Raw genomic sequence first — 21,946 nt, forward strand, 5'->3', positions numbered from 1 at the left:
CCACTTATTCTCAAGCCAGTTCATCTCCTACAACTGCTGACGGTACCAGCATGCAAACCTCAACTTATAGTGAAGGAAGCACTCCACTAACAAGTATACCTGTCAGCACCAGGCTGGTGGTCAGTTCTGAGGCTAGCACCCTTTCCACAACTCCTGTGGACACCAGCACACCTGTGACCAATTCTACTGAAGCCCATTCATCTCCTACAACTTCTGAAGGTACCAGCATGCCAACCTCAACTCCTAGGGAAGGAAGCACTCCATTAACAGGTATGCCTGATAGCACCACGCCGGTAGTCAGTTCTGAGGCTAGCACACTTTCAGCAACTCCTGTTGACACCAGCACACCTGTGACCACTTCTACTGAAGCCACATCATCTCCTACAACTGCTGAAGGTACCAGCATACCAACCTCGACTCTTAGTGAAGGAATGACTCCATTAACAAGCACACCTGTCAGCCACATGCTGGTGGCCAATTCTGAGGCTAGCACCCTTTCAAAAACTCCTGTTGACTACAGCACAGCTGTGACCACTTCTGCTGAAACCAGTTCCTCTCCTACATCCGCTGAAGGTACCAGCTTGCCAACCTCAACTACTAGTGAAGGAAGTACTCTATTAACAAGTATGCCTGTCAGCACCACGCTGGTGGCCAGTCCTGAGGCTAGCACCCTTTTAACAACTCCTGTTGACACTAACACTCCTATGGTCACTTCTAATGAAGTCAGTTCATCTCCTACACCTGCTGAAGGTACCAGCATGCCAACGTCAACTTATAGTGAAGGAAGAACTCCTTTAACAAGTATAACTGTCAGAACCACACCGGTGGCCAGTTCTGCAATCAGCACCCTTTCAACAACTCCTGTTGACAACAGCACACCTGTGACCACTTCTACTGAAGCCCGATCATCTCCTACAACTTCTGAAGGTACCAGCATGCCAAACTCAACTCCTAGTGAAGGAAGCACTCCATTAACAAGTATACCTGTGAGCAGCACGCCGGTAGTCAGTTCTGAGGCTAGCACCCTTTCAGCAACTCCTGTTGACTCTAACAGTCCTGTGGTCACTTCTACTGCAATCAGTTCATCTCCTACACCTGCTGAAGGTACCAGCATACCAACCTCAACTCCTAGGGAAGGAAGGCCTCCATTAACAAGTATACCGGTCAGCACCACAACAGTGGCCAGTTCTGAAATCAACACGCTTTCAACAACTCTTGCTGACACCAGGACACCTGTGACCACTTATTCTCAAGCCAGTTCATCTCCTACAACTGCTGACGGTACCAGCATGCCAACCCCAACTTATAGTGAAGGAAGCACTCCACTAACAAGTATGCCTCTCAGCACCACGCTGGTGGTCAGTTCTGAGGCTAGCACCCTTTCCACAACTCCTGTTGACACCAGCACTCCTGCCACCACTTCTACTGAAGGCAGTTCATCTCCTACAACTGCAGAAGGTACCAGCATACAAACCTCAACTCTTAGTGAACGAACCACTCCATTAGCAGGTATACCTGTCAGCACCACGCTTGTGGTCAGTTCTGAGGGTAACACCCCTTCAACAATTCCTGTTGACTCCAAAACTCAGGTGACCAATTCTACTGAAGCCAGTTCACCTGCAACTGCTGAAGGTAGCAGCATGCCAATCTCAACTCCTAGTGAAGGAAGTCGTCTATTAACAAGTATACCTGTCAGCACCACGCTGGTGGCCAGTCCTGAGGCTAGCACCCTTTCCACAACTCCTGTTGACTCCAACAGTACTGTGATCACTTCTACTGAAGTCAGTTCATCTCCTATACCTACTGAAGGTACCAGCATATCAACCTCAACTCCTAGTGAAGGAAGCAATCCATTCACAAGTATGCCTGTCAGCACCAAGCCGGTAGTTACTTCTGAGGCTAGCACCCTTTCAGCAACTCCTGTTGACATCAGCACACCTGTGACCACTTCTACTGAAGCCACTTCATCTCCTACAACTGCGGAAGGTACCAGCATACCAACCTCGACTCTTAGTGAAGGAACGACTCCATTAACAAGTATACCTGTCAGCCACACGCTGGTGGCCAATTCTGAGGTTAGCACCCTTTCAACAACTCTTGTTGACTCCAACACTCCTTTGACGACTTCTACTGAAGCCAGTTCACCTCCTCCCACTGCTGAAGGTACCAGCATGACAACCTCAACTTCTAGTGAAGGAAGCACTCCATTAACACGTATGCCTGTCAGCACCACAATGGTGGCCAGTTTGGAAACGAGCACACTTTCAACAACTCCTGCTGACAGCAGCACACCTGTGACCACTTATTCTCCAGCCGGTTCATCTCCTACAACTGCTGATGATACCAGCATGCAAACCTCAATTTATAGTGAAGGAAGCACTCCAATAACAAGTGTGCCTGTCAGGACCACGGCGGTGGTCAGTTCTGAGGCTAGCACCCTTTCCACAACTCCTGTTGACGCCAGGACACCTGTCACCACTTCTACTGAAGCCAGTTCATCTCCTACAACTGCTGAAGGTACCAGCATACCAACCTCAACTCCTAGTGAAAGAATGACCCCATTAACAAGTACACCTGTCAGCACAACGCCGGTGGCCAGTCCTGAGGCTAGCACCATTTCAAAAACTCCTGTTGACTCCAACAGTCCTGTGGTCACTTCTACTGAAGTCAGTTCATCCCCTACAGCTGTTGAAAATACCAGCATGCCAACCTCAACTTATCATGAAGGAAGCACTCCATTAACAAGTATGCCTGTCAGCACCACACCGGTGGCCAGTTCTGCAATCAGCACCCTTTCAACAACTCCTGTGGACACCAGCAGAGCTGTGACCACTTATACTGAAGCCCATTCATCTCCCACAACTTCTGAAGGTAGCAGCATGCCAACCTCAACTTATAGTGAAGGAAGCACTCCATTAACAAGTATACTTGTCAGCACCATGCCAGTGGCCAGTTCTGAGGCTAGGACCCTTTCAACAGCTCCTGTTAACACCAGCATACCTGTCACCACCTCTACTGAAGGCAGTTCTTCTCCTACAACTGCTAAAGATACCAACATGCCAATCTCAAGTCCTAGTGAAGTAAATACTAAATTAACAAGTATAGTTGTCAGCACCAAGCCGTTGGCCAGTTCTGAGGCTAGCACCCTTTCAACAACTCCTGTTGAGTCCAACACTACTTTGACCATTTCTACTGAAGCCAGTTCTTCTCCTACAACTGCTGAAGATGCCAGCATGCCGATCTCAACTTCTAGTGAAGGAAGTACTCCATTAACAAGTATACTTGTCAGCACCATGTCAGTGGCCAGTTCTGAGGCTAGCACCTTTGCAACAACTCGTCTTGACACAAGCACACCTGTGACCACGTCTACTGAAGCCAGTTCATCTCCTACAACTGCTGAAGGTACCAGCATACCAACCTCAACTCCTAGTGAAAGAACGACCCCATTAACAAGTATACCTGTCAGCACCACGCCGGTAGCCAGTCCTGAGGCTAGCACCCTTTCAACAACTCCTGTTGACTCCAACAGTCCTGTGGTCACTTCTACTGAAGTCAGTTCATCTCCTACACCTGCTGAAGATACCAGCATGCCAACTTCAACTTATAGTGAAGGAAGAACTCCATTAACAAGTATGCCTGTCAGCACCACACCGATGGCCAGCTCTGCAATCAGCACCCTTTCAACAACTCCTGTTGACACCAGCACACCTGTCACCACTTCTACTGAAGCCCATTCATCTCCTACAACTTCTGAACGTACCAGCATGCCAACCTCAACTTATAGTGAAGGAAGCACTCCATTAACAAGTATACCTGTGCGCACCATGCCAGTGACCAGTTCTGAGGCTAGCACCCTTTCAACAACTCCTGTTGACACGAGGACACCTGTCACCACTTCTGCTGAAGCCAGTTCTTCTCCTACAACTGCTGAAGGTACCAGCATGCCAATCTCAACTCCGAGTGAAGGAAGTAGTCCATTAACAAGTATACTTGTCAGCACCATGCCAGTGGCCATTTCTGAGGCTAGCACCTTTTCAACAACTCCTGTTGACACCAGCACACCTGTGACCACGTCTACTGAAGCCAGTTCATCTCCTACAACGGCTGAAGGTACCAGCATACCAACCTCAAGTCCTAGTGAAAGAACGAGCCCATTAACAAGTACACCTGTCAGCACCACGCCGGTGGCCAGTCCTGAGGCTAGCACTCTTTCACCAACTCCTGTTGACTCCAACAGTCCTGTGGTCACTTCTACTGAAGTCAGTTCGTCTCCTACACCTGTTGAGGATACCAGCATGCCAACCTCAACTTATCGTGAAGGAAGCACTCCATTAACAAGTATGCCTGTCAGCATCACACCGGTGGCCATTTCTGTAATCAGCACCCTTTCAATAACTCCTGTGGACACCAGCACAGCTGTGACCACTTCTACTGAAGCCCATTCATCTCCTACAGCTTCTGAAGGTAGCAGCATGCCAACCTCAACTCCTAGTGAAGGAAGCACTACATTAAGAAGTATACCTGTCAGCACCACGCCGGTGGCCAGTTCTGAGGCTAGCACCCTTTCAACAACTCCTGTTGACACCAGGACACCTGTGACCACTTCTACTGAAATCAGCTTATCTCCTACAACTGCTGAAGGTAGCAGCATGCCAACCTCAACTCCTGGTGAAAGAAGCACTCCATTAACAAGTATACATGTCAGCACCATGCTGGTGGCCAATTCTGAGGCTAGCACCCTTTCAACAACTCCTGTTGACACCAGCACACCTGTGACCACGTCTTCTGAAGCCAGTTCATCTCCTACAACTGCTGAAGGTACCAGCATACCAACCTCAACTCCTAGTGAAAGAATGACCGCATTAACAAGTACACCTGTCAGCACCACGCCGGTGGCCAGTCCTGAGGCTAGCACCCTTTCAAAAACTCCTGTTGACTCCAACAGTCCTGTGGTCACTTCTACTGAAGTCAGTTCATCTCCTACACCTGTTGAAGATACCAGCATGCCAACCTCAACTTATCATGAAGGAAGCATTCCATTAACAAGTATGCCTGTCAGCACCACACCGGTGGCCAGTTCTGCAATCAGCACCCTTTCAACAACTCCTGTGGACACCAGCAGAGCTGTGACCACTTCTACTGAAGCCCATTCATCTCCTACAACTTCTGAAGGTAGCAGCATGCCAACCTCAACTTATAGTGAAGGAAGCACTCCATTAACAAGTATACTTGTCAGCACCATGCCAGTGGCCAGTTCTGAGGCTAGGACCCTTTCAACAGCTCCTGTTAACACCAGCATACCTGTCACCACTTCTACTGAAGGCAGTTCTTCTCCTACAACTGCTAAAGATACCAGCATGCCAATCTCAAGTCCTAGTGAAGTAAATACTCCATTAACAAGTATAGTTGTCAGCACCAAGCCGTTGGCCAGTTCTGAGGCTAGCACCCTTTCAACAACTCCTGTTGAGTCCAACACTACTTTGACCATTTCTACTGAAGCCAGTTCTTCTACTACAACTGCTGAAGATGCCAGCATGCCGATCTCAACTCCTAGTGAAGGAAGTACTCCATCAACAAGTATACTTGTCAGCACCATGTCAGTGGCCAGTTCTGAGGCTAGCACCTTTGCAACAACTCGTCTTGACACAAACACACCTGTGACCACGTCTACTGAAGCCAGTTCATCTCCTACAACTGCTGAAGGTACCAGCATACCAACCTCAACTCCTAGTGAAAGAATGACCCCATTAACAAGTATACCTGTCAGCACCACGCCGGTAGCCAGTCCTGAGGCTAGCACCCTTTCAACAACTCCTGTTGATAGCAGCATACCTGTCACCACTTCTACTGAAGGCAGTTCTTCTCCTACAACTGCTGAAGGTACCAGCATGCCAATCTCAACTCCTAGTGAAGTAAGTACTCCATTAACAAGTATGCTTGTCAGCACCATGCCAGTGGCCGGTTCTGAAGCTAGCACCCTTTCAACAACTCCTGATGACAACAGGACACCTGTCACCACTTCTGGTGAAGCCAGTTCTTCTCCTACAACTGCTGAAGGTAGCAGCATGCCAACCTCAACTCGTAGTGAAGGAAGCACTACATTAAGAAGTATACCTGTCAGCACCACGCCGGTGGCCAGTTCTGAGGCTAGCACCCTTTCAACAACTCCTGTTGATACCAGCATACTGGTCACCACTTCTACTGCAGCCAGTTCATCTCCTACAACTGCTGAAGGTACCAGCATGCCAACCTCAACTCCTAGTGAAGGAAGCACTCCATTAACAAGTATACCTGTCAGCACCACGCTGGTGGCCAGTCCTGAGGCTAGCATACTTTCAACAACTCCTGTTGACTCCAACAGTCCTGTGGTCACTTTTACTGAAGTCAGTTCATCTGCTACATCTGCTGAAGGTAGCAGCATGCCAACCTCAACTTATAGTGAAGGAAGCACTCCATTAACAAGTATACTTGTCAGCACCATGCCAGTGGCCAGTTCTGAGGCTAGCACCCTTTCAACAACTCCTGTTGACACCAGCATACCTGTCACCACTTCCACTGAAGGCAGTTCTTCTCCTACAACTGCTAAAGATACCAGCATGCCAACCTCAAGTCCTAGTGAAGTAAATACTCCATTAACAAGTATGCTTGTCAGCACCATGGCAGTGGCCAGTTCTGGGGCTAGCACCCTTTCAACAACTCCTGTTGACACCAGGACACTTGTGACCACTTCTACTGAAATCAGCTCATCTCCTACAACTGCTGAAGGTAGCAGCATGCCAACCTCAACTCCTGGTGAAAGAAGCACTCCATTAACAAGTATACATGTGAGCACCACGCTGGTGGCCAATTCTGAGGCTAGCACCCTTTCAACAACTCCTGTTGACACCAGCACACCTGTCACCACTTCTGGTGAAGCCAGTTCTTCTCCTACAACTGCTGAAGGTAGCAGCATGCCAACCTCAACTTATAGTGAAGGAAGCACTACATTAAGAGGTATACCTGTCAGCACCACGCCGGTGGCCAGTTCTGAGGCTAGCACCCTTTCAACAAATTCTGTTGACTCCAACAGTCCTGTGGGCACTTCTACTGAAGTCCGTTCATCTCCTACACCTGCTGAAAGTACCAGCATGCCAACCTCAACTTATAATGAAGGAAGCACTCCATTAACAAATGTGCCTGTCAGCACCAAGCCGTTGGCCAGTTCTGAGGCTAGCACCCTTTCAACAACTCCTGTTGAGTCCAACACTACTTTGACCATTTCTACTGAAGCCAGTTCTTCTCCTACAACTGCTGAAGATGCCAGCATGCCAATCTCAACTTATAGTGAAGGAAGCACTCCATTAACAAGTATACTTGTCAGCACCATGCCAGTGGCCAGTTCTGAGGCTAGCAACTTTTCAACAACTCGTCTTGACACAAGCACACCTGTGACCACGTCTACTGAAGCCACTTCATCTCCTACAACTGCTGAAGGTACCAGCATACCAACCTCAACTCCTAGTGAAAGAACGACCCCATTAACAAGTATACCTGTCAGCACCACGCCGGTAGCCAGTCCTGAGGCTAGCACCCTTTCAACAACTCCTGTTGACTCCAACAGTCCTGTGGTCACTTCTACTGAAGTCAGTTCATCTCCTACACCTGCTGAAGATACCAGCATGCCAACTTCAACTTATAGTGAAGGAAGAACTCCATTAACAAGTATGCCTGTCAGCACCACACCGATGGCCAGTTCTGCAATCAGCACCCTTTCAACAACTCCTGTTGACACCAGCACACCTGTCACCACTTCTACTGAAGCCCATTCATCTCGTACAACTTCTGAACGTACCAGCATGCCAACCTCAACTTATAGTGAAGGAAGCACTCCATTAACAAGTATAGCTGTCAGCACCATGCCAGTGGCCATTTCTGAGGCTAGCACCCTTTCAACAACTCATGTTGACACCAGGACACCTGTCACCACTTCTGCTGAAGCCAGTTCTTCTCCTACAACTGCTGAAGGTACCAGCATGCCAATCTCAACTCCGAGTGAAGGAAGTAGTCCATTAACAAGTATACTTGTCAGCACCATGCCAGTGGCCATTTCTGAGGCTAGCACCTTTTCAACAACTCCTGTTGACACCAGCACACCTGTGACCACGTCTACTGAAGCCAGTTCATCTCCTACAACGGCTGAAGGTACCAGCATACCAACCTCAAGTCCTAGTGAAAGAACGAGCCCATTAACAAGTACACCTGTCAGCACCACGCCGGTGGCCAGTCCTGAGGCTAGCACCCTTTCAAAAACTCCTGTTGACTCCAACAGCCCTGTGGTCACTTCTACTGAAGTCAGTTCATCTCCTACACCTGTTGAAGATACCAGCATGCCAACCTCAACTTATCATGAAGGAAGCATTCCATTAACAAGTATGCCTGTCAGCACCACACCGGTGGCCAGTTCTGCAATCAGCACCCTTTCAACAACTCCTGTGGACACCAGCAGAGCTGTGACCACTTCTACTGAAGCCTATTCATCTCCTACAACTTCTGAAGGTAGCAGCATGCCAACCTCAACTTATAGTGAAGGAAGCACTCCATTAACAAGTATACTTGTCAGCACCATGCCAGTGGCCAGTTCTGAGGCTAGGACCCTTTCAACAGCTCCTGTTAACACCAGCATACCTGTCACCACTTCTACTGAAGGCAGTTCTTCTCCTACAACTGCTAAAGATACCAGCATGCCAATCTCAAGTCCTAGTGAAGTAAATACTCCATTAACAAGTATAGTTGTCAGCACCAAGCCGTTGGCCAGTTCTGAGGCTAGCACCCTTTCAACAACTCCTGTTGAGTCCAACACTACTTTGACCATTTCTACTGAAGCCAGTTCTTCTACTACAACTGCTGAAGATGCCAGCATGCCAATCTCAACTCCTAGTGAAGGAAGTACTCCATTAACAAGTATACTTCTCAGCACCATGTCAGTGGCCAGTTCTGAGGCTAGCACCTTTGCAACAACTCGTCTTGACACAAGCACACCTGTGACCACGTCTACTGAAGCCAGTTCATCTCCTACAACTGCTGAAGGTACCAGCATACCAACCTCAACTCCTAGTGAAAGAATGACCCCATTAACAAGTATACCTGTCAGCACCACGCCGGTAGCCAGTCCTGAGGCTAGCACCCTTTCAACAACTCCTGTTGATAGCAGCATACCTGTCACCACTTCTACTGAAGGCAGTTCTTCTCCTACAACTGCTGAAGGTACCAGCATGCCAATCTCAACTCCTAGTGAAGTAAGTACTCCATTAACAAGTATGCTTGTCAGCACCATGCCAGTGGCCGGTTCTGAAGCTAGCACCCTTTCAACAACTCCTGATGACAACAGGACACCTGTCACCACTTCTGGTGAAGCCAGTTCTTCTCCTACAACTGCTGAAGGTAGCAGCATGCCAACCTCAACTCGTAGTGAAGGAAGCACTACATTAAGAAGTATACCTGTCAGCACCACGCCGGTGGCCAGTTCTGAGGCTAGCACCCTTTCAACAACTCCTGTTGATACCAGCATACTGGCCACCACTTCTACTGCAGCCAGTTCATCTCCTACAACTGCTGAAGGTACCAGCATGCCAACCTCAACTCCTAGTGAAGGAAGCACTCCATTAACAAGTATACCTGTCAGCACCACGCTGGTGGCCAGTCCTGAGGCTAGCACACTTTCAACAACTCCTGTTGACTCCAACAGTCCTGTGGTCACTTCTACTGAAGTCAGTTCATCTGCTACATCTGCTGAAGGTAGCAGCATGCCAACCTCAACTTATAGTGAAGGAAGCACTCCATTAACAAGTATACTTGTCAGCACCATGCCAGTGGCCAGTTCTGAGGCTAGCACCCTTTCAACAACTCCTGTTGACACCAGCATACCTGTCACCACTTCTACTGAAGGCAGTTGTTCTCCTACAACTGCTAAAGATACCAGCATGCCAACCTCAAGTCCTAGTGAAGTAAATACTCCATTAACAAGTATGCTTGTCAGCACCATGGCAGTGGCCAGTTCTGGGGCTAGCACCCTCTCAACAACTCCTGTTGACACCAGGACACCTGTGACCACTTCTACTGAAATCAGCTCATCTACAACTGCTGAAGGTAGCAGCATGCCAACCTCAACTCCTGGTGAAAGAAGCACTCCATTAACAAGTATACATGTCAGCACCACGCTGGTGGCCAATTCTGAGGCTAGCACCCTTTCAACAACTCCTGTTGACACCAGCACACCTGTCACCACTTCTGGTGAAGCCAGTTCTTCTCCTACAACTGCTGAAGGTAGCAGCATGCCAACCTCAACTTATAGTGAAGGAAGCACTACATTAAGAGGTATAGCTGTCAGCACCACGCCGGTGGCCAGTTCTGAGGCTAGCACCCTTTCAACAAATTCTGTTGACTCCAACAGTCCTGTGGGCACTTCTACTGAAGTCCGTTCATCTCTTACACCTGCTGAAAGTACCAGCATGCCAACCTCAACTTACAATGAAGGAAGCACTCCATTAACAAATGTGCCTGTCAGCACCAAGCCGTTGGCCAGTTCTGAGGCTAGCACCCTTTCAACAACTCCTGGTGAGTCCAACACTACTTTGACCATTTCTACTGAAGCCAGTTCTTCTCCTACAACTGCTGAAGATGCCAGCATGCCAATCTCAACTCCTAGTGAAGGAAGTACTCCATTAACAAGTATACTTGTCAGCACCATGTCAGTGGCCAGTTCTGAGGCTAGCACCTTTGCAACAACTCGTCTTGACACAAGCACACCTGTGACCACGTCTACTGAAGCCAGTTCATCTCCTACAACTGCTGAAGGTACCAGCATACCAACCTCAACTCCTAGTGAAAGAACGACCCCATTAACAAGTATACCTGTCAGCACCACGCCGGTAACCAGTCCTGAGGCTAGCACCCTTTCAACAACTCCTGTTGACTCCAACAGTCCTGTGGTCACTTCCACTGAAGTCAGTTCATCTCCTACACCTGCTGAAGATACCAGCATGCCAACTTCAACTTATAGTGAAGGAAGAACTCCATTAACAAGTATGCCTGTCAGCACCACACCGATGGCCAGTTCTGCAATCAGCACCCTTTCAACAACTCCTGTTGACACCAGCACACCTGTCACCACTTCTACTGAAGCCCATTCATCTCCTACAACTTCTGAACGTACCAGCATGCCAACCTCAACTTATAGTGAAGGAAGCACTCCATTAACAAGTATAGCTGTCAGCACCATGCCAGTGGCCATTTCTGAGGCTAGCACCCTTTCAACAACTCCTGTTGACACCAGGACACCTGTCACCACTTCTGCTGAAGCCAGTTCTTCTCCTACAACTGCTGAAGGTACCAGCATGCCAATCTCAACTCCTAGTGAAGGAAGTAGTCCATTAACAAGTATACTTGTCAGCACCATGCCAGTGGCCATTTCTGAGGCTAGCACCTTTTCAACAACTCCTGTTGACACCAGCACACCTGTGACCACGTCTACTGAAGCCAGTTCATCTCCTACAACTGCTGAAGGTACCAGCATACCAACCTCAAGTCCTAGTGAAAGAACGAGCCCATTAACAAGTACACCTGTCAGCACCACGCCGGTGGCCAGTCCTGAGGCTAGCACTCTTTCACCAACTCCTGTTGACTCCAACAGTCCTGTGGTCACTTCTACTGAAGTCAGTTCGTCTCCTACACCTGTTGAGGATACCAGCATGCCAACCTCAACTTATCGTGAAGGAAGCACTCCATTAACAAGTATGCCTGTCAGCATCACACCGGTGGCCAGTTCTGTAATCAGCACCCTTTCAACAACTCCTGTGGACACCAGCACAGCTGTGACCACTTCTACTGAAGCCCATTCATCTCCTACAGCTTCTGAAGGTAGCAGCATGCCAACCTCAACTCCTAGTGAAGGAAGCACTACATTAAGAAGTATACCTGTCAGCACCACGCCGGTGGCCAGTTCTGAGGCTAGCACCCTTTCAACAACTCCTGTTGACACCAGGACACCTGTGACCACTTCTACTGAAATCAGCTTATCTCCTACAACTGCTGAAGGTAGCAGCATGCCAACCTCAACTCCTGGTGAAAGAAGCACTCCATTAACAAGTATACATGTCAGCACCACGCTGGTGGCCAATTCTGAGGCTAGCACCCTTTCAACAACTCCTGTTGACACCAGCACACCTGTGACCACGTCTTCTGAAGCCAGTTCATCTCCTACAACTGCTGAAGGTACCAGCATACCAACCTCAACTCCTAGTGAAAGAATGACCGCATTAACAAGTACACCTGTCAGCACCACGCCGGTGGCCAGTCCTGAGGCTAGCACCCTTTCAAAAACTCCTGTTGACTCCAACAGCCCTGTGGTCACTTCTACTGAAGTCAGTTCATCTCCTACACCTGTTGAAGATACCAGCATGCCAACCTCAACTTATCATGAAGGAAGCATTCCATTAACAAGTATGCCTGTCAGCACCACACCGGTGGCCAGTTCTGCAATCAGCACCCTTTCAACAACTCCTGTGGACACCAGCAGAGCTGTGACCACTTCTACTGAAGCCTATTCATCTCCTACAACTTCTGAAGGTAGCAGCATGCCAACCTCAACTTATAGTGAAGGAAGCACTCCATTAACAAGTATACTTGTCAGCACCATGCCAGTGGCCAGTTCTGAGGCTAGGACCCTTTCAACAGCTCCTGTTAACACCAGCATACCTGTCACCACTTCTACTGAAGGCAGTTCTTCTCCTACAACTGCTAAAGATACCAGCATGCCAATCTCAAGTCCTAGTGAAGTAAATACTCCATTAACAAGTATAGTTGTCAGCACCAAGCCGTTGGCCAGTTCTGAGGCTAGCACCCTTTCAACAACTCCTGTTGAGTCCAACACTACTTTGACCATTTCTACTGAAGCCAGTTCTTCTACTACAACTGCTGAAGATACCAGCATGCCAATCTCAACTCCTAGTGAAGGAAGTACTCCATTAACAAGTATACTTCTCAGCACCATGTCAGTGGCCAGTTCTGAGGCTAGCACCTTTGCAACAACTCGTCTTGACACAAGCACACCTGTGACCACGTCTACTGAAGCCAGTTCATCTCCTACAACTGCTGAAGGTACCAGCATACCAACCTCAACTCCTAGTGAAAGAATGACCCCATTAACAAGTATACCTGTCAGCACCACGCCGGTAGCCAGTCCTGAGGCTAGCACCCTTTCAACAACTCCTGTTGATAGCAGCATACCTGTCACCACTTCTACTGAAGGCAGTTCTTCTCCTACAACTGCTGAAGGTACCAGCATGCCAATCTCAACTCCTAGTGAAGTAAGTACTCCATTAACAAGTATGCTTGTCAGCACCATGCCAGTGGCCGGTTCTGAAGCTAGCACCCTTTCAACAACTCCTGATGACAACAGGACACCTGTCACCACTTCTGGTGAAGCCAGTTCTTCTCCTACAACTGCTGAAGGTAGCAGCATGCCAACCTCAACTCGTAGTGAAGGAAGCACTACATTAAGAAGTATACCTGTCAGCACCACGCCGGTGGCCAGTTCTGAGGCTAGCACCCTTTCAACAACTCCTGTTGATACCAGCATACTGGCCACCACTTCTACTGCAGCCAGTTCATCTCCTACAACTGCTGAAGGTACCAGCATGCCAACCTCAACTCCTAGTGAAGGAAGCACTCCATTAACAAGTATACCTGTCAGCACCACGCTGGTGGCCAGTCCTGAGGCTAGCACACTTTCAACAACTCCTGTTGACTCCAACAGTCCTGTGGTCACTTCTACTGAAGTCAGTTCATCTGCTACATCTGCTGAAGGTAGCAGCATGCCAACCTCAACTTATAGTGAAGGAAGCACTCCATTAACAAGTATACTTGTCAGCACCATGCCAGTGGCCAGTTCTGAGGCTAGCACCCTTTCAACAACTCCTGTTGACACCAGCATACCTGTCACCACTTCTACTGAAGGCAGTTGTTCTCCTACAACTGCTAAAGATACCAGCATGCCAACCTCAAGTCCTAGTGAAGTAAATACTCCATTAACAAGTATGCTTGTCAGCACCATGGCAGTGGCCAGTTCTGGGGCTAGCACCCTCTCAACAACTCCTGTTGACACCAGGACACCTGTGACCACTTCTACTGAAATCAGCTCATCTACAACTGCTGAAGGTAGCAGCATGCCAACCTCAACTCCTGGTGAAAGAAGCACTCCATCAACAAGTATACATGTCAGCACCACGCTGGTGGCCAATTCTGAGGCTAGCACCCTTTCAACAACTCCTGTTGACACCAGCACACCTGTCACCACTTCTGGTGAAGCCAATTCTTCTCCTACAACTGCTGAAGGTAGCAGCATGCCAACCTCAACTTATAGTGAAGGAAGCACTACATTAAGAGGTATAGCTGTCAGCACCACGCCGGTGGCCAGTTCTGAGGCTAGCACCCTTTCAACAAATTCTGTTGACTCCAACAGTCCTGTGGGCACTTCTACTGAAGTCCGTTCATCTCCTACACCTGCTGAAAGTACCAGCATGCCAACCTCAACTTACAATGAAGGAAGCACTCCATTAACAAATGTGCCTGTCAGCACCAAGCCGTTGGCCAGTTCTGAGGCTAGCACCCTTTCAACAACTCCTGTTGAGTCCAACACTACTTTGACCATTTCTACTGAAGCCAGTTCTTCTCCTACAACTGCTGAAGATGCCAGCATGCCAATCTCAACTCCTAGTGAAGGAAGTACTCCATTAACAAGTATACTTGTCAGCACCATGTCAGTGGCCAGTTCTGAGGCTAGCACCTTTGCAACAACTCGTCTTGACACAAGCACACCTGTGACCACGTCTACTGAAGCCAGTTCATCTCCTACAACTGCTGAAGGTACCAGCATACCAACCTCAACTCCTAGTGAAAGAACGACCCCATTAACAAGTATACCTGTCAGCACCACGCCGGTAACCAGTCCTGAGGCTAGCACCCTTTCAACAACTCCTGTTGACTCCAACAGTCCTGTGGTCACTTCCACTGAAGTCAGTTCATCTCCTACACCTGCTGAAGATACCAGCATGCCAACTTCAACTTATAGTGAAGGAAGAACTCCATTAACAAGTATGCCTGTTAGCACCACACCGATGGCCAGTTCTGCAATCAGCACCCTTTCAACAACTCCTGTTGACACCAGCACACCTGTCACCACTTCTACTGAAGCCCGTTCATCTCCTACAACTTCTGAACGTACCAGCATGCCAACCTCAACTTATAGTGAAGGAAGCACTCCATTAACAAGTATAGCTGTCAGCACCATGCCAGTGGCCATTTCTGAGGCTAGCACCCTTTCAACAACTCCTGTTGACACCAGGACACCTGTCACCACTTCTGCTGAAGCCAGTTCTTCTCCTACAACTGCTGAAGGTACCAGCATGCCAATCTCAACTCCTAGTGAAGGAAGTAGTCCATTAACAAGTATACTTGTCAGCACCATGCCAGTGGCCATTTCTGAGGCTAGCACCTTTTCAACAACTCCTGTTGACACCAGCACACCTGTGACCACGTCTACTGAAGCCAGTTCATCTCCTACAACTGCTGAAGGTACCAGCATACCAACCTCAAGTCCTAGTGAAAGAACGAGCCCATTAACAAGTACACCTGTCAGCACCACGCCGGTGGCCAGTCCTGAGGCTAGCACTCTTTCACCAACTCCTGTTGACTCCAACAGTCCTGTGGTCACTTCTACTGAAGTCAGTTCGTCTCCTACACCTGTTGAGGATACCAGCATGCCAACCTCAACTTATCGTGAAGGAAGCACTCCATTAACAAGTATGCCTGTCAGCATCACACCAGTGGCCAGTTCTGTAATCAGCACCCTTTCAACAACTCCTGTGGACACCAGCACAGCTGTGACCACTTCTACTGAAGCCCATTCATCTCCTACAGCTTCTGAAGGTAGCAGCATGCCAACCTCAACTCCTAGTGAAGGAAGCACTACATTAAGAAGTATACCTGTCAGCACCACGCCGGTGGCCAGTTCTGAGGCTAGCACCCTTTCAACAACTCCTGTTGACACCAGGACACCTGTGACCACTTCTACTGAAATCAGCTTATCTCCTACAACTGCTGAAGGTAGCAGCATGCCAACCTCAACTCCTGGTGAAAGAAGCACTCCATTAACAAGTATACATGTCAGCACCACGCTGGTGGCCAATTCTGAGGCTAGCACCCTTTCAACAACTCCTGTTGACACCAGCACACCTGTGACCACGTCTTCTGAAGCCAGTTCATCTCCTACAACTGCTGAAGGTACCAGCATACCAACCTCAACTCCTAGTGAAAGAATGACCGCATTAACAAGTACACCTGTCAGCACCACGCCGGTGGCCAGTCCTGAGGCTAGCACCCTTTCAAAAACTCCTGTTGACTCCAACAGCCCTGTGGTCACTTCTACTGAAGTCAGTTCATCTCCTACACCTGTTGAAGATACCAGCATGCCAACCTCAACTTATCATGAAGGAAGCATTCCATTAACAAGTATGCCTGTCAGCACCACACCGGTGGCCAGTTCTGCAATCAGCACCCTTTCAACAACTCCTGTGGACACCAGCAGAGCTGTGACCACTTCTACTGAAGCCTATTCATCTCCTACAACTTCTGAAGGTAGCAGCATGCCAACCTCAACTTATAGTGAAGGAAGCACTCCATTAACAAGTATACTTGTCAGCACCATGCCAGTGGCCAGTTCTGAGGCTAGGACCCTTTCAACAGCTCCTGTTAACACCAGCATACCTGTCACCACTTCTACTGAAGGCAGTTCTTCTCCTACAACTGCTAAAGATACCAGCATGCCAATCTCAAGTCCTAGTGAAGTAAATACTCCATTAACAAGTATAGTTGTCAGCACCAAGCCGTTGGCCAGTTCTGAGGCTAGCACCCTTTCAACAACTCCTGTTGAGTCCAACACTACTTTGACCATTTCTACTGAAGCCAGTTCTTCTACTACAACTGCTGAAGATGCCAGCATGCCAATCTCAACTCCTAGTGAAGGAAGTACTCCATTAACAAGTATACTTCTCAGCACCATGTCAGTGGCCAGTTCTGAGGCTAGCACCTTTGCAACAACTCGTCTTGACACAAGCACACCTGTGACCACGTCTACTGAAGCCAGTTCATCTCCTACAACTGCTGAAGGTACCAGCATACCAACCTCAACTCCTAGTGAAAGAATGACCCCATTAACAAGTATACCTGTCAGCACCACGCCGGTAGCCAGTCCTGAGGCTAGCACCCTTTCAACAACTCCTGTTGATAGCAGCATACCTGTCACCACTTCTACTGAAGGCAGTTCTTCTCCTACAACTGCTGAAGGTACCAGCATGCCAATCTCAACTCCTAGTGAAGTAAGTACTCCATTAACAAGTATGCTTGTCAGCACCATGCCAGTGGCCGGTTCTGAAGCTAGCACCCTTTCAACAACTCCTGATGACAACAGGACACCTGTCACCACTTCTGGTGAAGCCAGTTCTTCTCCTACAACTGCTGAAGGTAGCAGCATGCCAACCTCAACTCGTAGTGAAGGAAGCACTACATTAAGAAGTATACCTGTCAGCACCACGCCGGTGGCCAGTTCTGAGGCTAGAACCCTTTCAACAACTCCTGTTGATACCAGCATACTGGCCACCACTTCTACTGCAGCCAGTTCATCTCCTACAACTGCTGAAGGTACCAGCATGCCAACCTCAACTCCTAGTGAAGGAAGCACTCCATTAACAAGTATACCTGTCAGCACCACGCTGGTGGCCAGTCCTGAGGCTAGCACACTTTCAACAACTCCTGTTGACTCCAACAGTCCTGTGGTCACTTCTACTGAAGTCAGTTCATCTGCTACATCTGCTGAAGGTAGCAGCATGCCAACCTCAACTTATAGTGAAGGAAGCACTCCATTAACAAGTATACTTGTCAGCACCATGCCAGTGGCCAGTTCTGAGGCTAGCACCCTTTCAACAACTCCTGTTGACACCAGCATACCTGTCACCACTTCTACTGAAGGCAGTTGTTCTCCTACAACTGCTAAAGATACCAGCATGCCAACCTCAAGTCCTAGTGAAGTAAATACTCCATTAACAAGTATGCTTGTCAGCACCATGGCAGTGGCCAGTTCTGGGGCTAGCACCCTTTCAACAACTCCTGTTGACACCAGGACACCTGTGACCACTTCTACTGAAATCAGCTCATCTCCTACAACTGCTGAAGGTAGCAGCATGCCAACCTCAACTCCTGGTGAAAGAAGCACTCCATTAACAAGTATACATGTCAGCACCACGCTGGTGGCCAATTCTGAGGCTAGCACCCTTTCAACAACTCCTGTTGACACCAGCACACCTGTCACCACTTCTGGTGAAGCCAATTCTTCTCCTACAACTGCTGAAGGTAGCAGCATGCCAACCTCAACTTATAGTGAAGGAAGCACTACATTAAGAGGTATAGCTGTCAGCACCACGCCGGTGGCCAGTTCTGAGGCTAGCACCCTTTCAACAAATTCTGTTGACTCCAACAGTCCTGTGGGCACTTCTACTGAAGTCCGTTCATCTCCTACACCTGCTGAAAGTACCAGCATGCCAACCTCAACTTACAATGAAGGAAGCACTCCATTAACAAATGTGCCTGTCAGCACCAAGCCGTTGGCCAGTTCTGAGGCTAGCACCCTTTCAACAACTCCTGTTGAGTCCAACACTACTTTGACCATTTCTACTGAAGCCAGTTCTTCTCCTACAACTGCTGAAGATGCCAGCATGCCAATCTCAACTCCTAGTGAAGGAAGTACTCCATTAACAAGTATACTTGTCAGCACCATGTCAGTGGCCAGTTCTGAGGCTAGCACCTTTGCAACAACTCGTCTTGACACAAGCACACCTGTGACCACGTCTACTGAAGCCAGTTCATCTCCTACAACTGCTGAAGGTACCAGCATACCAACCTCAACTCCTAGTGAAAGAACGACCCCATTAACAAGTATACCTGTCAGCACCACGCCGGTAACCAGTCCTGAGGCTAGCACCCTTTCAACAACTCCTGTTGACTCCAACAGTCCTGTGGTCACTTCCACTGAAGTCAGTTCATCTCCTACACCTGCTGAAGATACCAGCATGCCAACTTCAACTTATAGTGAAGGAAGAACTCCATTAACAAGTATGCCTGTCAGCACCACACCGATGGCCAGTTCTGCAATCAGCACCCTTTCAACAACTCCTGTTGACACCAGCACACCTGTCACCACTTCTACTGAAGCCCATTCATCTCCTACAACTTCTGAACGTACCAGCATGCCAACCTCAACTTATAGTGAAGGAAGCACTCCATTAACAAGTATAGCTGTCAGCACCATGCCAGTGGCCATTTCTGAGGCTAGCACCCTTTCAACAACTCCTGTTGACACCAGGACACCTGTCACCACTTCTGCTGAAGCCAGTTCTTCTCCTACAACTGCTGAAGGTACCAGCATGCCAATCTCAACTCCTAGTGAAGGAAGTAGTCCATTAACAAGTATACTTGTCAGCACCATGCCAGTGGCCATTTCTGAGGCTAGCACCTTTTCAACAACTCCTGTTGACACCAGCACACCTGTGACCACGTCTACTGAAGCCAGTTCATCTCCTACAACTGCTGAAGGTACCAGCATACCAACCTCAAGTCCTAGTGAAAGAACGAGCCCATTAACAAGTACACCTGTCAGCACCACGCCGGTGGCCAGTCCTGAGGCTAGCACTCTTTCACCAACTCCTGTTGACTCCAACAGTCCTGTGGTCACTTCTACTGAAGTCAGTTCGTCTCCTACACCTGTTGAGGATACCAGCATGCCAACCTCAACTTATCGTGAAGGAAGCACTCCATTAACAAGTATGCCTGTCAGCATCACACCGGTGGCCAGTTCTGTAATCAGCACCCTTTTAACAACTCCTGTGGACACCAGCACAGCTGTGACCACTTCTACTGAAGCCCATTCATCTCCTACAGCTTCTGAAGGTAGCAGCATGCCAACCTCAACTCCTAGTGAAGGAAGCACTACATTAAGAAGTATACCTGTCAGCACCACGCCGGTGGCCAGTTCTGAGGCTAGCACCCTTTCAACAACTCCTGTTGACACCAGGACACCTGTGACCACTTCTACTGAAATCAGCTTATCTCCTACAACTGCTGAAGGTAGCAGCATGCCAACCTCAACTCCTGGTGAAAGAAGCACTCCATTAACAAGTATACATGTCAGCACCACGCTGGTGGCCAATTCTGAGGCTAGCACCCTTTCAACAACTCCTGTTGACACCAGCACACCTGTGACCACGTCTTCTGAAGCCAGTTCATCTCCTACAACTGCTGAAGGTACCAGCATACCAACCTCAACTCCTAGTGAAAGAATGACCGCATTAACAAGTACACCTGTCAGCACCACGCCGGTGGCCAGTCCTGAGGCTAGCACCCTTTCAAAAACTCCTGTTGACTCCAACAGTCCTGTGGTCACTTCTACTGAAGTCAGTTCATCTCCTACACCTGTTGAAGATACCAGCATGCCAACCTCAACTTATCATGAAGGAAGCATTCCATTAACAAGTATGCCTGTCAGCACCACACCGGTGGCCAGTTCTGCAATCAGCACCCTTTCAACAACTCCTGTGGACACCAGCAGAGCTGTGACCACTTCTACTGAAGCCCATTCATCTCCTACAACTTCTGAAGGTAGCAGCATGCCAACCTCAACTTATAGTGAAGGAAGCACTCCATTAACAAGTATACTTGTCAGCACCATGCCAGTGGCCAGTTCTGAGGCTAGGACCCTTTCAACAGCTCCTGTTAACACCAGCATACCTGTCACCACTTCTACTGAAGGCAGTTCTTCTCCTACAACTGCTAAAGATACCAGCATGCCAATCTCACGTCCTAGTGAAGTAAATACTCCATTAACAGGTATAGTTGTCAGCACCAAGCCGTTGGCCAGTTCTGAGGCTAGCACCCTTTCAACAACTCCTGTTGAGTCCAACACTACTTTGACCATTTCTACTGAAGCCAGTTCTTCTACTACAACTGCTGAAGATGCCAGCATGCCAATCTCAACTCCTAGTGAAGGAAGTACTCCATTAACAAGTATACTTCTCAGCACCATGTCAGTGGCAGGTTCTGAGGCTAGCACCTTTGCAACAACTCGTCTTGACACAAGCACACCTGTGACCACGTCTACTGAAGCCAGTTCATCTCCTACAACTGCTGAAGGTACCAGCATACCAACCTCAACTCCTAGTGAAAGAACGACCCCATTAACAAGTATATCTGTCAGCACCACGCCGGTAGCCAGTCCTGAGGCTAGCACCCTTTCAACAACTCCTGTTGATAGCAGCATACCTGTCACCACTTCTACTTAAGGCAGTTCTTCTCCTACAACTGCTGAAGGTACCAGCATGCCAATCTCAACTCCTAGTGAAGTAAGTACTCCATTAACAAGTATGCTTGTCAGCACCATGCCAGTGGCCGGTTCTGAAGCTAGCACCCTTTCAACAACTCCTGATGACAACAGGACACCTGTCACCACTTCTGGTGAAGCCAGTTCTTCTCCTACAACTGCTGAAGGTACCAGCATGCCAACCTCAACTCCTAGTGAAAGAAGCACTCCATTAACAAGTATACCTGTCAGCACCACGCTGGTGGCCAGTCCTGAGGCTAGCACACTTTCAACAACTCCTGTTGACTCCAACAGTCCTGTGGTCACTTCTACTGAAGTCAGTTCATCTGCTACATCTGCTGAAGGTAGCAGCATGCCAACCTCAACTTATAGTGAAGGAAGCACTCCATTAACAAGTATACTTGTCAGCACCATGCCAGTGGCCAGTTCTGAGGCTAGCACCCTTTCAACAACTCCTGTTGACACCAGCATACCTGTCACCACTTC

General features: G+C 48.7%; 5 protein-coding genes across 5 annotated transcripts; all 5 read left to right on the forward strand.

Annotated features, from left to right (window-relative positions):
- The first annotated feature begins 626 nt into the window (after positions 1-626).
- Positions 627-2,488, forward strand: LOC117981258 (mucin-17-like). Its single transcript, XM_055115312.1, has 2 exons — positions 627-2,294; positions 2,465-2,488. The coding sequence occupies exons 1-2, from the start codon at positions 627-629 to the stop codon at positions 2,486-2,488; spliced, it is 1,692 nt and encodes a 563-aa protein (XP_054971287.1).
- An 805-nt stretch (positions 2,489-3,293) lies between these two features.
- On the forward strand, positions 3,294-5,143 carry LOC106634424 (mucin-17-like). The gene is made up of 2 exons (XM_055115313.1): positions 3,294-4,967; positions 5,090-5,143. Exons 1-2 carry the CDS (start codon positions 3,294-3,296, stop codon positions 5,141-5,143), a joined length of 1,728 nt encoding a protein of 575 aa, XP_054971288.1.
- Positions 5,144-5,594: 451 nt separating this feature from the next.
- On the forward strand, positions 5,595-7,090 carry LOC129398341 (mucin-17-like). The gene is made up of 3 exons (XM_055115314.1): positions 5,595-6,765; positions 6,890-6,942; positions 7,070-7,090. The coding sequence occupies exons 1-3, from the start codon at positions 5,595-5,597 to the stop codon at positions 7,088-7,090; spliced, it is 1,245 nt and encodes a 414-aa protein (XP_054971289.1).
- Positions 7,091-7,703: 613 nt separating this feature from the next.
- On the forward strand, positions 7,704-16,138 carry LOC117981260 (mucin-17-like). Its single transcript, XM_055115315.1, has 3 exons — positions 7,704-14,193; positions 15,380-15,432; positions 16,118-16,138. Exons 1-3 carry the CDS (start codon positions 7,704-7,706, stop codon positions 16,136-16,138), a joined length of 6,564 nt encoding a protein of 2,187 aa, XP_054971290.1.
- A 2,725-nt stretch (positions 16,139-18,863) lies between these two features.
- Positions 18,864-21,775, forward strand: LOC129398342 (mucin-17-like). The gene is made up of 3 exons (XM_055115316.1): positions 18,864-20,742; positions 21,575-21,627; positions 21,755-21,775. Exons 1-3 carry the CDS (start codon positions 18,864-18,866, stop codon positions 21,773-21,775), a joined length of 1,953 nt encoding a protein of 650 aa, XP_054971291.1.
- The last annotated feature ends 171 nt before the right edge of the window (positions 21,776-21,946 follow it).

The sequence above is a fragment of the Pan paniscus genome, chromosome 6 (assembly GCF_029289425.2).
Source record: "Pan paniscus chromosome 6, NHGRI_mPanPan1-v2.0_pri, whole genome shotgun sequence".
Classification (NCBI taxonomy): Eukaryota; Metazoa; Chordata; class Mammalia; order Primates; family Hominidae; genus Pan; species Pan paniscus.

Coding starts and splice junctions, on each gene's coding strand:
- LOC117981258 (XM_055115312.1), top strand. CDS start 627: ATGCCTGTCAGCACCACGCTGGTGGCCAGTCCTGAGGCTAGCACCCTT. Junction 2,295..2,464: donor CTGCTGACAGCAGCACACCT/GTGACCACTTAT, acceptor TGTTGACGCCAG/GACACCTGTCACCACTTCTA.
- LOC106634424 (XM_055115313.1), top strand. CDS start 3,294: ATGTCAGTGGCCAGTTCTGAGGCTAGCACCTTTGCAACAACTCGTCTT. Junction 4,968..5,089: donor CTGTGGTCACTTCTACTGAA/GTCAGTTCATCT, acceptor TTCTGCAATCAG/CACCCTTTCAACAACTCCTG.
- LOC129398341 (XM_055115314.1), top strand. CDS start 5,595: ATGTCAGTGGCCAGTTCTGAGGCTAGCACCTTTGCAACAACTCGTCTT. Junction 6,766..6,889: donor ATCTCCTACAACTGCTGAAG/GTAGCAGCATGC, acceptor TGTTGACACCAG/CACACCTGTCACCACTTCTG. Junction 6,943..7,069: donor TTCTCCTACAACTGCTGAAG/GTAGCAGCATGC, acceptor TGACTCCAACAG/TCCTGTGGGCACTTCTACTG.
- LOC117981260 (XM_055115315.1), top strand. CDS start 7,704: ATGCCTGTCAGCACCACACCGATGGCCAGTTCTGCAATCAGCACCCTT. Junction 14,194..15,379: donor CTCATCTACAACTGCTGAAG/GTAGCAGCATGC, acceptor TGTTGACACCAG/GACACCTGTCACCACTTCTG. Junction 15,433..16,117: donor TTCTCCTACAACTGCTGAAG/GTACCAGCATGC, acceptor TACTGAAATCAG/CTTATCTCCTACAACTGCTG.
- LOC129398342 (XM_055115316.1), top strand. CDS start 18,864: ATGTCAGTGGCCAGTTCTGAGGCTAGCACCTTTGCAACAACTCGTCTT. Junction 20,743..21,574: donor ATCTCCTACAACTTCTGAAG/GTAGCAGCATGC, acceptor TGATGACAACAG/GACACCTGTCACCACTTCTG. Junction 21,628..21,754: donor TTCTCCTACAACTGCTGAAG/GTACCAGCATGC, acceptor TGACTCCAACAG/TCCTGTGGTCACTTCTACTG.